At 54.0% G+C, this 16,227-nt stretch overlaps 4 protein-coding genes and 1 non-coding gene across 5 annotated transcripts in view; 2 read left to right on the top strand and 3 right to left on the bottom strand.

Moving 5' to 3' along the window:
- The window catches only part of SH3GLB2 (SH3 domain containing GRB2 like, endophilin B2), a 483,899-nt gene that overhangs the window by 414,749 nt on the left and 52,923 nt on the right, over positions 1 to 16,227 (top strand). The window lies entirely within an intron of this gene.
- DOLPP1 (dolichyldiphosphatase 1) overlaps positions 1 to 16,227 on the bottom strand; it is a 63,764-nt gene that overhangs the window by 14,297 nt on the left and 33,240 nt on the right. The window lies entirely within an intron of this gene.
- Positions 2,337 to 16,227, top strand: part of SPOUT1 (SPOUT domain containing methyltransferase 1) — a 256,133-nt gene continuing 242,242 nt past the window's right edge. The window contains exon 1 of the mRNA XM_050760177.1: positions 2,337 to 2,340. The gene's annotated coding sequence lies outside the window, so the exon portion shown is untranslated. The remainder of the gene's footprint in view (positions 2,341 to 16,227) is intronic.
- MIGA2 (mitoguardin 2) overlaps positions 5,246 to 16,227 on the bottom strand; it is a 38,853-nt gene continuing 27,871 nt past the window's right edge. The window contains exons 10-16 of the mRNA XM_050759923.1: positions 13,912 to 13,984; positions 13,597 to 13,683; positions 9,413 to 9,511; positions 8,950 to 9,084; positions 8,157 to 8,210; positions 7,335 to 7,451; positions 5,246 to 7,052 (exon numbers count right to left, since the gene is read on the bottom strand). Of these exons, the coding sequence (XP_050615880.1) occupies positions 6,846 to 7,052; positions 7,335 to 7,451; positions 8,157 to 8,210; positions 8,950 to 9,084; positions 9,413 to 9,511; positions 13,597 to 13,683; positions 13,912 to 13,984 (772 nt within the window). The 3' untranslated portion in view covers positions 5,246 to 6,845. The remainder of the gene's footprint in view (positions 7,053 to 7,334; positions 7,452 to 8,156; positions 8,211 to 8,949; positions 9,085 to 9,412; positions 9,512 to 13,596; positions 13,684 to 13,911; positions 13,985 to 16,227) is intronic.
- Positions 15,728 to 15,833, bottom strand: LOC126938147 (U6 spliceosomal RNA). The gene has a single exon (XR_007719977.1). It is a non-coding gene; the product is annotated as a U6 spliceosomal RNA (small nuclear RNA).

Consider the following 16,227-nt stretch of genomic DNA (forward strand, 5'->3'; position numbering starts at 1 on the left):
GAAAATTTGCTTCCTCTTGTTGCTGTGCGGTATTCCATGGGGTGAACATTCCACAGTTTATTTCCCATTCTAGTCTTTTTAAATTTTTTATAGAGACAGGGTCTCGCTGTGTTGCCCAGGCTGGTCTCGAACTCATGGCCTCAGACAGTCCTCCTGCCTTAGCCTCCCAAAGTGCTGGGATTGCAGATGTGAGCCACTGCGACCAGCCCCCATTCTAGTCTTGATGGACATTTGGGTGTTTCTAAGTTTGGGGTGTTAGAAGTAGTGCTGCTGTGAACACCTGTGCACGGCTATGGATTCGTACCTGTGGATTTGTAGCTGTGGATTCATTTCTGAGGGAGATGTGCCTAGGAGCCCTCGCAGAGTCGCAGGAGATGGAAGTGGTGACACAGTGGGACCCGGCTGTCGGACAGGGGCTGGGCGGTGCAGGCCTGAATATGACCAGGAGCCCCAGGGGAAGCTGCCCAAGCTGCCTGTATCCTCCCTCTGAGCTGAGGGTTTGACCAGTGATGTTCTCAGCACCAGCTCTGTGCATCCTGAGAGGTGCTGCGTCCTTCTTGTTACCTTCACAACAGCCCTGCAGGGCAGCCCTGAGTGTGCCCAGCTTGTAGCTGAGGACGGTGAGGCTCGGAGTGGCACACTGTTTGCCATGGCCTCCTGGCCCAGGTTCAGAACCCCCTGCGTCTCATGAAGCAAGCTGCTGGCCACCTCCTCCCACTGACCCATAGGTTCTCAGACAAGCCCTGAAACCCAGGCTTTTCCAGAGCTGTCCCAGGGCACGGTCTGGCCTTTTACCTCTGGCCTTTCCTCTGGCAGGGAGTTCACAGACAAGGTGGCCCTGAGATTAGAGGTACAGAGTCTAACTGCACCGCACCCCAGCCACGCTGCTCTGTGCTCAGAGTCCCAGCAAGCCCTTAGGAAACAAGGCTCTCTCCCTCTTTTGGCCTCTGATACAGTTTGGCTGTGTCCCCACCCAAATCTCATCTTGAGTTATAGCTCCCATGATTCCCACATGTTGTGGGAGGGACCTGGTGGGAGGTAACTGAATGATGGAGGTGGTTCCCCCCATACTGTTCTCGTGGTAGTGAGTAAGTCTCATGAGATCTGACGGTTTTATAAGGGGTTCCCCCTTCTGCTTGGCTCTCATTCCCTCTTGCCTGCTGCCATGTAGGACATGCCTTTTGCCTTCCACCATGATCGTGAGGCCTGCCCAGCCACATGGAACTATGAATCCATTAACATCTTTTTCTTTATAAATTACCCAGTCTTTATCAGCAGCGTGAAAACAGACTAATACAGCCTCTTTCCCCAAACATGGTGATGCTGCCTTCTGGGTTGGAGGTTCATTTGTTGACTTCAGGAAATATTTGAGTTCCTCTGTCATGCCAGACCATGTGTGGGCATCAGGGATGAAGGGTGAACATAGCCAGCTGGGTGCTGCCCTCGGGAAACTGCCATTTCAGTGGAGGCTGTGGAAGCCCTGGATCCCTGTGATGTCAAACTAGAAGTGACAGTTTCGGTTGTAAAAACCTCTGAGAGGTGGCCAGGCGTGGAGTCTCACACCTGTAATCCCAGCACTTTGGGAGGCTGAGGTGGGTGGATCATGAGGTCAGGAGTTCCAGACCAGCCTGACCAATATGGTAAAACCCCACCTCTACTAAAAATACAAAAATTCCCGGGCATGGTAGTTCACGCCTGTAATCCCAGCACTTTGAGAGGCCGAGGTGGGTAGATCACCTGAGGTCGGGAGTTCAAGACCAGCCTGACCAACACGAAGAAACCCCATCTCTACTAAAAATACAAAATTAGCTGGGGTGGTGGCGCATGCCTGTAATCCCAGCTACTCGGGAGGCTGAGGCAGGAGAATCGCTTGAACCCGGGAGGCGGAGGTTGCGGTGAGTCAAGATTGTGCCATTGCACTCCAACCTGGGCAAAAAGAGTGAAACTCTGTCTCAAAAAAAAAAAAAAAAAAAAAAAAAAGCTGGGCATGGTGGCTGGCACCTGTAGTCCCAGCTACTTGGGAGGCTGAGGCAGGAGAATCGCTTGAACCCAGGAGGCAGAGGTTGCAGTGAGCCAACATCACGCCACTGCACTCCAGCCTAGGCGACAGTGCAAGACTCTTCCAAAAAAAAAAGAGGAAAAGGTCATTTGCAGAATACTGTGCAGCAACAAGGAAATAAAATACTGAAACATACCACAGATGGACAAACCTCCAAAACATGCTTGCACCTGAAGAAGCCCAGCATAAAGGCCGCCCATTGGATGATTCCATTTACAGCAAATGCCCAGAAAAGGCAAATCAATACAGAGAGTAGCTTGATGCTGGCCTGGGACTGGGGGATTTACTACAAGTGGGCATCACGGGGGTGATGCAAATGTTCTCCAGCCATACCGAGGTAATTGGTACACACCTTTGTAAATTTATTTAAAACAACATTAAAGCAAGTGAATCTATGATGTATGAATTATACCTTATTAAAACTGTTTAAAACAAACCAAAACAAGTTGGGCACAGTGGCTCATGCCTCCTACTTTGGGAGGTCAAGAGGGGGAATTGCTTAAGCTCAGAAGTTTGAGGCCACCCTGGGCAACACAGCAAGACCCCGTCTCTACAAAAAATACAAAACTTAGCCAGGAGTGGTGGTGCGCTGCTTGGGAGGCTGAGGCGGGAGGATTACTTGGTCCTGTGAGGTCAAGTCTTCAGTGAGCTGAGATCACCACACCACCACTGTACTCCAGCCTGGGTGATAGAGTGACACCATCACTCCAGCCTGGGTGACAGAGTGAGACTGTGTCTCCAAAAAAAAAACACAAAAAACACCAAAACAAACATTTGCCAGCATGAGAAGTGGCTAATATATCAGCTCATGTCTCTAAAATCTGTAAGAGTCGAGCATTTATCCTTCTTTTGAGATGGAGTTTATCCCCAGTTGATTGGGAAAAGCTCTTATTTTCAGCAAAGACATTAGAAAATTATTGTTTTTTCTTTGTTGTTTGTTTGTTTTTGAGACAGTCTTGCTCTGTCGCCCAAGCTGGAGTGCAGTGGTGCGATTTCGGCTCACTGCAACCTCCGCAGTGATGATTCAGATGATTCCCCTGCCTCAGCCTCCCAAATAGCTGGGATTACAGGCCTGCACCACCATGCCTGGCTAATTTTTGTATTTTTAGTAGAGACGAGGTTTCACCATGTTGGCCAGGCTGGTCTTGAACTCCTGACCTCATGTGATCCCCCCACCTCGGCCTCCCAAAGTGCTGGGATTGCAGGCATGAGTCACCACGCCCGGCCCCGAGAAATTTTTTTTTTTTTTTTTTTTTAGGTGTGATCACAGTATTGTGGTTATTCTGGAGAATGACCTTGTTTTTTGTTTTTTAAGTTCAGGGATTCATGTGCAGGATGTGCAGATTTCTTATATAGGTAAATGTGTGCCATGGTGGTTTGCTGCACAGATCATCCCATCACCTAGGTTTTTTTTTTTTTTTTTTTTTGAGATGGAGTTCCCTTTGTCACCCAGAATGGAGTGAAGTGTTATGATCTCAGCTCACTGCAACCTCTGCCCGCCGGGTTCAAGCACTTCTCGTCCCTCAGCCTCCCAAGCAGCTGAGACTACAGGCACCCTCCGCCACACCTGGCCAAGTTTTTGTATTTTTTAGTAGAGACGGGTTTCACCATGTTGGCCAGGCTGATCTTGAACTCCTGGCCTCAAGTGATCCACCTGCCTTGACCTCCCAAAGTGTTGGGATTACAGGCATGAGCCACTGCGCCCAGCAATCCCATCGCCCGGGTATTAAGCCCAGCATCCACTAGCTGTTTTTCCTGATGCTCTCCCTTCTCCCCACCCCTGCCCTCCGACAGGCCCCAGTGTGTGTTCCCTGCAGTGTGTCCATGTGTTCTCATCATTCAGCTCCCACTTACGAGAAAGTGACTACCCTCTTTTTTTTTTTTTTCTGAGACAGAGTCTCGCTGTCGCCCAGGCTGGAATGCAGTAGCACGATCTCGGCTCACTGTAAGCTCTGCCTCCCGGGTTCACGCCATTCTCCTGCCTCAGCCTCCCGAGTAGCTGGGACTACAGGTATCTGCCACCACACCCGGCTAATTTTTTTTGTATTTTTAGTAGAGATAGAGTTTCACTGTGTTAGCCAGGATGGTTTCGATCTCCTGACCTCGTGATCCGCCGGCCTCAGCCTCCCAAAGTGCTGGGATTAAACGCGTGAGCCACTACGCCTGGCCAACTACCTTGTTTTTAAACTCTGCTTAAAGGTTTAAGAGTAAAGTACATGCCTGAAACTTAGGCTAAAGTATTTTAGAAATACATGAGATAAACATGGCAAATATTAATTACATGACCAGAGGTGTTGGTTTTATGAGTGTTCTTTATATGTTTTTTTCAATTTTTCTGTACATTTGAAAAATTGTTTTTAAGTTTTTTTTTTTTTTTTTTTTTTTTTGAGACGGAGTCTCGCTCTGTCACCCAGGCTGGGGTGCGGTGGCCGGATCTCTGCTCACTGCAAGCTCCGCCTCCCGGGTTTACGCCATTCTCCTGGCTCAGCCTCCCGAGTAGCCGGGACTACAGGCGCTCGCCACCTCGCCCGGCTAGTTTTTTGTACTTTTTAGTAGAGACGGGGTTTCACCGTGTTAGCCAGGATGGTCTCGATCTCCTGACCTCGTGATCCGCCCGTCTCGGCCTCCCAAAGTGCTGGGATTACAGGCTTGAGCCACCGCACCCGGCAAGTTTCTTTTTTAAAAACCTTTAAAATAAAACTTGTGATTTCCAGCTGCCCATGAAAACATGTAACGATTCGGCAGGCTTGGACCTGTTCCCACTGTTCCAGCCGCTCCCCCAGCTCTCACATCTTGGGTGGTAACCACCTTTAAGCCTGTGAGTCTACACCTTGGCCTGGTCCAGTGCCTGCATTTTACAGATGTGGAAACTGAGGGCCAGTGAGAATCGACTTCCCTAAGATGGTGCCTGAGTGGGGTCCACAGCTAGGCTGCCCACCGCGCATTCATGGCCTTGAGCGTGGCACTGGCCGCTCCCCACCCTTCCCCGCTGACCACCAGGGCTCCCTGCCTAGGGATGGCTGGACCCTGTCAGGCAGCCAAGTGGCCCCAAGTAGGATCACAGCCCCCACCAGGCTTCTCCTGACCTTTGTCCTGGAACCTTCACCCATGGCACCCCAAAGAGCAGGTGCCCTGCTCTGCCCCAAGAAGCAAACATTCATGCACATAACCAACAACATGGCAAAGTGGAAGGAAATCATTTCAATTGTTTATTCGACTCACAGTCAGTGCACACACTCTACCATCCGGAAGCTGTGACAATCGACTCTTACAGGCAGTGCACGGATGTGTAAACAAAGACAAATGAAAATGCAAATCAGAGTGGGCAGGGCCAAGGCCCACCATTACATTCACAGCACAGGGTAAGTGCAAATGAACAGGATGTCAGGATGAGGGGTGGGGAGCACTGGGTCCTTCCTGCCCTGGAGGCTGCCTCCAGGCATCAGCCTGGGAGGCGAGTTAGTGCCCATGGAATCTGTGTCTGGGAAGAGGCCCACAGAAGATGGCCATGGCCAGCATCATCTCCTCTCTGTGGTGCACCCTCCCATCCCCAGACCCCTTTCCCTTCCAGGGGAGAGGGGCCCTGGTCACAGGAGCCAGTCCTCTGACTCCTGAGTGTGGAAACCCAGGAGGGGAGTCTGTTTCTCCCACAGGCCTCTCAACCTGGAAAGGGCAGAGCCCCAGCAGAATGCGTTGGGGCCACAGACACCTGCTCAGGTGAGGACACTGAGAAGTGAGTCTGCCGGGCCGACAGGACCCTGCGGCATGAGAACATCGCTGCTAACAGGAGTCTCTCTGCAGGCCCAGGGGAAGCTCTGCCCCTGTGAGGCCCCAGGAGCGTTTGTGCGTTGAACTGAAGGCAAAGTGCTGGACAGTTTCTTGTCCTAATGAGGGTGGGGAAGCTGGTCCGGCCACATACATCCTCTCGACCTCCCCCAACGTGGTCCCCGGGCCCACGGGTGACAGGGGCCTGAGTGACACCTGGTCAGATCCCCCAGCTCAGAGCGTAGCACCGCCCAGGGAGGTCCGGGCTCATGGAAGGGGGATGGGCGGGGGCAGGAGGGCCCAGCTCCACCTCCGCCCATCTTTGGTGGTGACAGAGGTGGGAGGAGAAATGTCGATCTTTGGCAGGGTGAGGGAATGTCAAAGGACAGTGTCCTGGTTTGGTGCTTGGGTTTGTCAAGGGTCCAGTCCCTGCCCAGATGAGAGCACAGGAGTGGGAGGCCCACCTCTGCCCCACCTCTGGATGGCCCGGACCTGCTGCCCATCAAGGTGGCCCCACTCTCCTCCTCTGGAGTTGCAAACTCTCTGAGAAGGCGGCCGAGGTGGGGAGGCCATCAGGACAGGACAGCCGGATGCCTGGATGCTGAGACCTTGCAGCCACAGGTGGCTTCTAGCTCAGGACACTGTGACCTTCACCACAGGGCTCTGTGCCCCATCCTTCACTTCCACCCTCCCAGCCCCCTTGTCAGCAGCCCTGGGGCAATGGGAGGTTTTGGAGTCCCCCACCTGGGGCGTCCCAGCTCTGCCCATCCCAATTCTCCACAACACTCCCCTCTCACTGCCTTTCTCTCCCGGAGGCCCCACTGGTCCCGGCCTCTGCTTCCCCCAGGGACTGTTCCATTCTTCTCCATGGAAATTTCCCCTCTAGGCCTTGGGGACTCCCAGATGATGGGGGTGGGGCAAGGTCAGGGGCAACTGGCCCTTAGCCACCACAGCTGTCAGATACCAACCCAGGGAAGGGAGGAGGAGCCTTCTCTCTGCCGCCTCCCAGCCCGTGCCACCTCTACGGCAGCTCCCCCAGGGGCCCGTTCTCTCGGGGTAGCGTCCCATTCAGGCCTGTGCTGCTGGCCACGGGCACCCCCAGGTACCCCAGCAGGATCTCGCTGCGGCGCCGGGACAGCTGCAGGATGTCGTCTGCCAGCGCGGGCACTGATGTGTAGCGCACATTGTCCAGGTCGAACATGTCCCTCAGGTACTGTACAATCTGGTGCTGGGGGAGCAGGGCTGGTGTCGGGCCTGGCGCAGGCCGCTGCCCACCATGATGCCCTCCAAGTCACCCCAAGTCCCCTTCTCCACCACCAGAGCCCCAGCCTGTCCTCTCCATCCCCAGGTTCCTCCCTCTTGCTGCTTCCACTGGACCCACGTGGGTCCGGCTCTGCCTTCTCTCTGGGAGCAGGCCTAGGCCCAGGCCCTCACCCCAGTCCTGGCACCTCCCAGGACGCCTGTGCCCAGCGCAGGGGTCAGGAAAGAACAAGAACTGCTCCCTGTTTACCTTGAAGAAAGCACAGACTTCAGCGAGCTGAGGTTTGGGTCCAAGGAAGCCGAAGGCTAGGACAGGGCTCACATGCTCCGATACGGAGTAGAAATGGGAGATGAAGCCATCGGGCACCTGCGGGTGGGCACAAGGCTGAGGGGCCAGGCTGGGGCACCAGGCCCAGGTGTCGCATAAAGGGCTGGGCTTTAGAGGTCGCCCCAGCTCATGTACTTTCCTGCTAGATGACCCTGGGCAGTGACTCGAGCTTTCAAAGCCCATTCTCACTTGTGCAGACAGGGTAACCGTGGGCCGCTGTGAGAACTGCACAAGGTGGGGCCATGGTGGCTCTGAGGGAAGTGCCTGGAGCACGTGGCCCCGGCAGCTGATATCAGCTGGGCAGCAGAGCCTGGCCGCAGAGGGGAACGACAAACCACAGCCCAGATAGCGCAGCCAGTCGCAGCCTGGGAGCGGAGATTACAGCAGCCTGACTGGGGCGGGGAAAGGGCAGGAGGGACAGTGCTCTGCTTGCTCCTGGGTATCCTGTCCCCACCGAGATGCCTGCACCAGGCCAGCTGCCAGCCCTGTGGCCACCACCCTAGGGTGTTCGTTCCCCTCCCCAGTGGCCTGCTCTGTGCTGGGCCTGGGGAGGAGAACAAGTGGGTCCACATGCGCCTCTAGGGAGCTCCCGGCCCAGGGAGAGGTAACGGCGGAAGAAGGGGGCCAGGGCCGTGAGCAGTGAAGTCCAAGTGACTCAGTGAGGCCGCCCTGCACCAGCTCCGCTCCCCACCAAGCTGCCTCAGAGCCCAGCTCTTGCTCCCCTAGGCCTGCCCAGTCACTCACCATCAGCAGCCTCCTCTTGGCTTTCAGGACCGACCAGCAAGCAGTGGCCAAGGCCTACATCAAAGATAGGATGTCCCCCGGCTGTCAAAATGGGCCTAGCCCACAGCCCCTCACCCTCTGTCAGCCCAGGACCAAGCTCTTAAACCCAGCTCACCCCACTCCAAGCAGGGAGATGGGGCTGGGTGCCTAAGCTCTGCTGCTTCCTCCTCTGATTTTGGACTCAGACATACCTAAACTTGAATAGACTCTAATCTTACTGCTGGATCTTCTCTGAGCCTCAGTCTCCTCTTCTGCAAAGGAGCATAACACAGCACTCCCACATCGTTTGGTGGTTGTGGGAGCAATGGTTCCCCCCTGTAAACCGCCTCGCAGAAGCCTGGGTCCAGGCAGCACAGCCCGGCTGCTGGAGTGTCACTGCTTGCCTTGCTGGGGGTCCTGTGCTGGGCTGTCTCTCGCTCTGTGCCTTTTTATCTTTTGGTTTTGCTTTCCCCTCTTTTAACTTGATTTAACAGGATGCATTAAAATGGATCGAATTCATACCAGCACAGCAGTGAAACCACTCAATAGGAAGAAAACGCACACCACGTTGGTTCTAAACTGGGGCACCAGGCAGCAACGGGGCACCCTGGAGGCTTCTCCAGAGCAGACTGCGGTCTCCCAGGCCTGGCAGCCCCGGATCCAGGGGGTGAGGGCCCAGCCCTGGTGCCAGTGCTAGGGACAGAGGGAATGGAGCCAAGCAACCGCATGGGCTGATGTGAGCAAGCGTGGGTCTGGGAGCAGGGCAGCGACCCACCGTCTCCTTGAAGCTGTCTGACAGCCAGCGGTTCCGCAGGACGGCGAGCACCGAGGCCGGGGGGTTCTCCAGGTCCTCAAAGGCGTCCATGAGGATAAAGTCCAGCACGATGTCGAAGAAGCTCATGCATACCACCTGCAGAGGGTGCCCCCGGGAAGGCTCATGCATGGGGGCACTGCTGGAGCCTCGGGGCCACTTTCCAGATGGGGAGACTGAGGCTGGGGGGCTAGAGCATGAGCACACATCGGGGAGACACGTCTTCCCCCCTCTGCTGTGCAATGGGTGTAGCTGAGGCCATTCCTCCCTCCGCCTTGGCCTGCGGTAGGGCAGGAACTGGGGGCTGTGAGCAGCGATGGAACCGTCTCAGCCGCTTGGAACTGAGGTAGAGCTTGGCCCAGGAACCCCCTTGCTGCTCAGATGCAGGGGAGCCCAGGATGTTGGGGTTCAGCACAAAACAACTCACCCCTCGGCCCTCCAGCTCCAGCCGTGTTGTGGCCCAGGTCTCGGGCTGTAGGGCATAGCTCAGCATCTCCTCGTAGCTCTCCAGGAAGCCTTTGGGGCTCTGTGGGGAGAAGCACGGCCCATCCTGGTCACTGGACAAGACCCACAGGGACAGGCTGGCCTGTGGATGGGGGACATGCCAAGGCACGGCTGGGGCCCATCCCCACGCAGCAGGCACAGAGAAAACGTAGCAGAGAAGTGTCTCCTACTTAGCACAACGTGCTTCTCCAGAGAACCAGGGCACGCTGTCAGGTCTCAAGCCAGCTCCTCTGCTGAGCGCCTGCTGCCTTCCACGAGTGCCTAGTGTGACCGTGTGATCTCACTTTGGAGGGACACAGAATGGGAGGATTAGAGTCAGGCAGCTGAAGGTTCAAATCTCCGTGACCTTGGACCTCAACGGGGAAAGGGGAGAAGCTACAGCCCCACCCTGATGAGATTCTTCTAGGGCAGTTGCTGAGCTCGTGTGTGACGCAGTCAGTCCAGCACCAAAGCCTTCAACAAACAGTGTTTAAAGCGCCCTGCACAGCACGGAGGCTCTCGGCACACATGATGCATCCTTCACTCTCTAGGACCCTGAGGGTTAGCTGGGGTTTGGGATGCTCTTTTCAGATGTGGGTCTGCATTTACAGATGTAGAAAAACACTTAAGTGTCAGGGTTGGTTCTCAGCATGGATTAACTCGTGACTTTTTTTTTTTTTTTTTTTTTTTGAGATGGAGTCTCGCTCTCTTGCCCAGGCTGGAATGCAGGAGTGCGATCTCGGCTCACTGCAAGCTCCACCTCCTGGGTTCACACCATTCTCCTGCCTCAGCCTCCCGAGAAGCTGAGACTACAGATGCCCGCCACCACGCCTGCCTACTTTTTTTGTATTTTTAGTAGAGACGGGGTCTCACCGTGTTAGCTAGGATGGTCTTGATCTCCTGACATCATGATCTGCCCGCCTCGGCCTCCCAAAGTGCTGGGATTACAGGCATGAGCCACACTGCATCTGGCCTTTTTTTTTCTTTAAGTCTTTGTCGCCCTGGCAGGAGTGCAGTGGCGCGATCTCAGCTCACTGCGGCCTCCACCTTCCAGGTTCAAGTGATTCTCCTGCCTCAGTCTCCCAAGTAGCTAGGATTACAGGTGCCTGCCATCACACCCAGCTAATTTTTGTATTTTTAGTAGAGACGGGGTTTCTCCATGTTGGCCAGGCTGGTCTGGACCTCAGGTGATCCACCCACCTTGGCCTCCCAAAATGCTGAGATTATAGGCAGAGCCACTGCACATGGCCCCAAATGTCTTAAAAAGTATTTACATTTTAAAGAGATTTTGCCAGGATGATCCTAGGCCGTCCCTTAACCGCCCTGAGTCTGTTTTCTCATCGGTAAATGGTGACAATGATGAAGATATGGGCTGGTCCTTGACACTTGAGCATGCCCTATGTCATCGCATAAGGTCCCCAGGACACACCCATTTCCACAGGAGGACACTGATACGCGATGAGGTTTTGTGGTCGCCCCACTGACACCAAGTTGAGCGAGTGCCCTGATGCTACAACCCCAGTCCCTCGGTGCCTCCCACAGGGCTAGCATCTTCCCAGGCCAGGGCCTGGCCCCAGTCCTAATAGAGCCACCACAGTTACTGCTCCAGTCCCAGGGCGCGGTGCAGGCTGTGGCACTCAGGTGCTGCTAAACGGCTTTCATTTCTTAATAAAACCAAAGTTCTATACTGGGAAGGTTGCAAAGGGAGCTCCCCAGAGGGTGGGGCCCTGGCACCCCCTTAGCCCTCCTTCACTTGTTCACTCACCCTGCTTCCTGGGGAGGCCCACCGACCAAGTTAAGGGCTCAGGCTGGGTCCGGGCCACCTGGCTTCAAATCCAGTCTACCCTTCACATACTCAGTACCCTGGACAAGCCCCCTTCCCTTCCTGGGCTCAGTGTCCTCATCCGCCAAACAGAAATTGCAGTGAGGCTCGAATGAACTCCCCGTAGTGAAGAACCACTGAGTACACACTGAGCTCACGGCCAGGTAACCAGCCGCTGCTGTGAGAATATCTGAGGAATGCTGATGCAGTACCCGCCCTGTGCCAGGCCCTGGATGGGGCACACACCTGTGCCAGGAGAGTTCTGGCCCTGGCCCTCATGGAGCTAACTGAGTAATAGGGGAGGAAGGACAAGGCAGCCCATGAGCAGGAGGCAGGGCAGTGAGGCCACACCGCCACGGTGAGCCCAGGGGTTCTCTCGGGCGTCAGACGATGAGTCAGGTGATGACCTCCTGGGGACAGAGAAGGCTGGGGGTACTCAGATAACAAGTGACCAGGAAGGGGGAAGGGAGGGGGACAGAGGAAAAAGTGGGGTGGGGGGCTTCCAGGTACTGGTATATGTCCTACTTCTTAACCTGGGTGCTGGTTATACGGGGTTTGTCTTTCATTAAATCCTATACATAGGCCGGGCCTGGTGGCTCACACCTGTAATCCCAGCACTTTAAGAGGCCTGAGGCTGGTGGATTACCTGAGGTCAGGAGTTTGAGACCAGCCTGGCAAACATGGTGAAACCCTGTCTCTACTGAAAATACAAAAATTAGCTGGGTGTGGTGGCGCACGCCTGTAATCCCAGTTACTTGGGAGGGAGACTAAGGCAGGAGAATCACTTGAACCTGGGAGGCAGAGGTTGCAGTGAGTCAAGATCGTGCCACTGCACTCCAGCCTGGACAACACAGAAAGTCTCTGTCTCAAAAAAAAAATCTTACACTTTTTGGGTGTTTTTGTTTGTTTTTGTTTTTTTGAGACAGGGTCTCACTCTGTTGACCAGGCTGGAGAGCAGTGGTGCAATCATTGGCTCACTGCAGCCTTGAACTCCTGGCATCAAGCAATCCTCCCATCTCAGGCTCTCAAGTGCTGGGATTACAAGCGTGAGCCACCATGCCTGGCCAAATCCTATACTTTTTACACTCTCTACTATGTGTATTTCACAATAAAATATAAAAAAAAAAAAAAAAAGATTGAGGACAGGTGTGGTGGCTCACATCTGTCATCCCAGCACTTTGGGAGGCCAAAGAGGGCGCATCACCTGAGGTCAGGAGTTTGAGATCAGCCTGGGCAACATAGCAAAACCCTGTCTCTACGAAAAATACAAAAATTAGCCAGGCGCAGTGACGCATGCCTGTAACCCCAGCTACTAAGGAGGTTGAGGTAGGAGGATCATTTGAGCCTGGGAGGTGGAGGTTGCAGTGAGACGAGATCGTGCCATTGCACTCCAGCTTGGGTGGCAGGAGTGAAACCCTGCCAAAAAAAAAAAAAAAAAAAAAAAAAAAACCAAAATTGAGCAACAGTGTTCCTGGGGCAGAGACCAGCATATGCAAAGCCCAGATCAGGCAGCAAGTCTGGTGCACTAGAAGCAGGCCCTTCAGCTGGAGAGGATGAAGCTCACAGGGCAGCAAACCACCAAACAGAGCTTGGCCTTCAGCCCAAGGGCAGCAGGCACAAGCGAGGGTTGTAGGTAGCTGGCTAGTGAGGTTAGATGTGTGTTTCAGAATCATCTGTCCAACCTGTTCATAAAACTTTGCTCAAACCCATTAAGGAAAACAAAAAAGACGAGTAACCAATCATCAAAACAATTCTGCAACCTCATCATTAATTAGAGATGCAAGGAAATAGCCTTATTTGCTGGCAGCGATGTAAGTTGTGAAGGCCTTGTGGAGGGCAAACTAGCAATATCTGCTGGGCTTCTAAATGTCCAGGACCCAGAAATGTCATATCCAGGGCTTTGCCACACAGAAAACCTCACGAGAGAGCTGTATAAGGAAGACTGTAGTAGTGATGTCTGTGATGGTGAACATCAGACAGCCCAGGTGTCCACCTGTCAGGGAATGGAGGCTTTGTGTGGCGCTCTCCACTCAATGGGACACTCCACAGTCGGGGAACACCCCTCCCAGTGCTGGCATGGAGAGACGGACACCACGCGCCGCTACACTCCAGAGTAAACTGCGGGATGGTAAGTAGGGCACAAAGACTTAGAAACGGAATAACGACATCCTTGGTTGCAGAGTCTACAGAACGGAGTAGGAGGAACACATATCAGCCTGTGCACAGGGGTTCTGGCAGATGGGGCTCAGTGGGACCCTCTGTGGTTTGCATTTTATAATTTGCCCCCCTACCCCACTCCCTGCTACCTTCTCAGCCTTGGTCATCAGGCCTGTCACCATCTGTCGGCCCACTTTCCCGAAGAAAAGCTGGTTACTCTTGTCTTCCAGAAGCCCCTAGGGAAGGAGGAAGGGAGGGGAGTGAGCTGCCAGGCATGGCGATCCCTCAAAGCCCATGGAGAGGGCCACAGAAGAGGCCGGGTAGGTGGCCCACCTGCCACAGAGGAGCCCAGTGTGGGAGCAGGCCGGGCCAGGGACCAGGAGGCCACGTACATGCCACAGAGCCACGGCCAGCCTGACTACCCCTTGCCTCCCAACCCCGAGGAAGCCCCAGGCCACACCCACCTCAAAGGCCTGGCGCACACAGTGCAGCTTAGCCAGAAAGTCCTGGTCACTGTAGCAGCCCAACAGCTCCGTCCTGAGGGGAGGACAGACGGCGTCACACAACCTGGTCCCTGCCCAGCGATGCCCCGGGGAGTTCAGGTGGCACCTGGGTGGGGAGGTGGGAGGCTCTGGCTCCAGCCCTGGCCCTGCCTCAGCCCAGCAGTGTGGCCTCTGGCTGGTGCCTGCCTCCCTTGAGGCCTTGGTCTTCCCAGGCCAAAGGACAGGGCTGCCTGGATGATCTCTGAGGACGTATCAGCCTCTAAGGCACTGGGTACAGAGATGACCGAGGCCTCCTTAGGCCACAACCAGCCCCACATTTCACTGGCAAAGAACCAAAATGGCCAAACTGCCTCCTGACGGCAGATGTGGCGGATCACCCGGATCACTTCAGCCAGTGTCTGATTCATTTCTGGTTGGTGAACTTTTTTTTTTTTTTTGAGATGGAGTCTCGCTCTGTCGCCCAGGCTGGAGTGCAGTGGCGCGATCTCGGCTGACTGCAAGCTCTGCCTCCGGGTTGACGCCATTCTCCTGATTCAGCCTCCCAAGTAGCTGGGACTACAGGCGCCCGCCACCACGCCTGGCTAATTTTTTTGTGTTTTTAGTAGAGTCGGGGTCTCCATCTCCTGAACTCGTGATCCGCCCACCATGGCCTCCCAAAGTGCTGGGATTACAGGTGTGAGCCACCGTGCCCGGTGAACTTTTTTTTTTTTTTTTTAGAGTCTCATTCTGTCGCTCAGGCTGGAATGCAATGGTACAATCTCAGCTCACTGCAACCTCTGCCTCCCAGGTTCAAGCAATTCTCCTGCCTCAGCCTCCCGAGTAGCTGGGATTACAGCCACGCACCACCATTCCCGGCTAATTTTTGTATTTTTAGTAGAGACGGGGATTCACCATGTTAACCAGGTTGGTCTTGACCTCCTGACCTCAAGTGATCTGCCTGCTTCTGCCTCCCAAAGTGCTGGGATTACAGGCATGAGCCACGGTGCCCAGCTCCGTTTTTGTTTTTTTTTTTTGAGATAAGAGTCTTGCTCTGTTGCCCAGGCTAGAGTGCAGTGGCATGATCTCTACTCACTACAACCTCTCCCTCCTGGGTTCAAGCGATCCTCCTGTCTCAGCCTCCTGAGTAGCTGGGACTACAGGTATGTGCCACCACGCCCAGCTAATTTTTATATTTTTAGTAGAGATGGGGTTTACACCATATTGGCCAGGTTGGTCTCAAACTCCTGACCTCAGGTGATCTGCCTGCCTCGACCTCCCAAAGTACTGGGATTATAAGGATGAGCCACCCTGCCCAGCTCCAGATTAACTTTTAAACATACATACTGAAATCTGCAAGCCATGACCAAAGAGCCAAGTTCTCAGGCCGGGCATGGAGGCTCACGCCTGCAGTCCCAGCACTTTGGGAGGCTGAGGCAGGTAGATCACTTGAGGTCAGGAGTTTGAGACCAGTCTGGCCAACACAGTGAAACCCCATCTCTACTAAAAAAAAAAAAAAAATCAAGTTCTCAGTCTCTTATCATACAAAAAAAAAAGTTAATTAAAAAGTTAATATAAGATGGTGAAGAGGCCTAAATATAACCACAGACAAGGAAACTGAGGCTAAGAGAAGTTAAGCAACTTGTTCAGGGTGGCAGAATTTGGAGGGAGTCCGGGCCTGTCTGTCCCCACAGCCTGGGTTCCTGACCTCTCCTACGGAGGGGCTGGGTCCAGACGCTGCACTTAGAGCCAGTGCCCCCTGTGTGGCTGTGGCTGTAACCCCCTGAGAATTTCCTTTTGTTTTTATATGAAATGCTCGGTAAATCTGCGTGTTATCCTTATGCTGGGACCACGCTAATCTCTGTATCATTCCAATTTTTTTTAGCGTATGTGCTGTAGAAGCAAACACCCTCTTAGAATTTAGAAACGGTAGTAACTATTGTTCTTTATTAATTACGTTCATTTGTTACTGTCATTATTTTTTTTTTTTTTTTTTTTTTTTTTATTTTTGAGACGGAGTCTCGCTCTGTCGCCCAAGCTGGAGTGCAGTGGCCGGATCTCAGCTCACTGCAAGCTCCGCCGCCCGAGTTTACACCATTCTCCTGCCTCAGCCTCCCGAGTAGCTGGGACTACAGGCGCCTGCCACCTCGCCCGGCTAGTTTTTTGTATTTTTTAGTAGAGACGGGGTTTCACCGTGTTAGCCAGGATGGTCTTGATCTCCTGACCTCGTGATCCGCCCGTCTCGGCCTCCCAAAGTGCTGGGATTACAGGCTTGAGCCACCGCGCCCGGCCTGTTACTGT

This window comes from Macaca thibetana, chromosome 15 (assembly GCF_024542745.1).
Source record: "Macaca thibetana thibetana isolate TM-01 chromosome 15, ASM2454274v1, whole genome shotgun sequence".
Classification (NCBI taxonomy): domain Eukaryota; kingdom Metazoa; phylum Chordata; class Mammalia; order Primates; family Cercopithecidae; genus Macaca; species Macaca thibetana.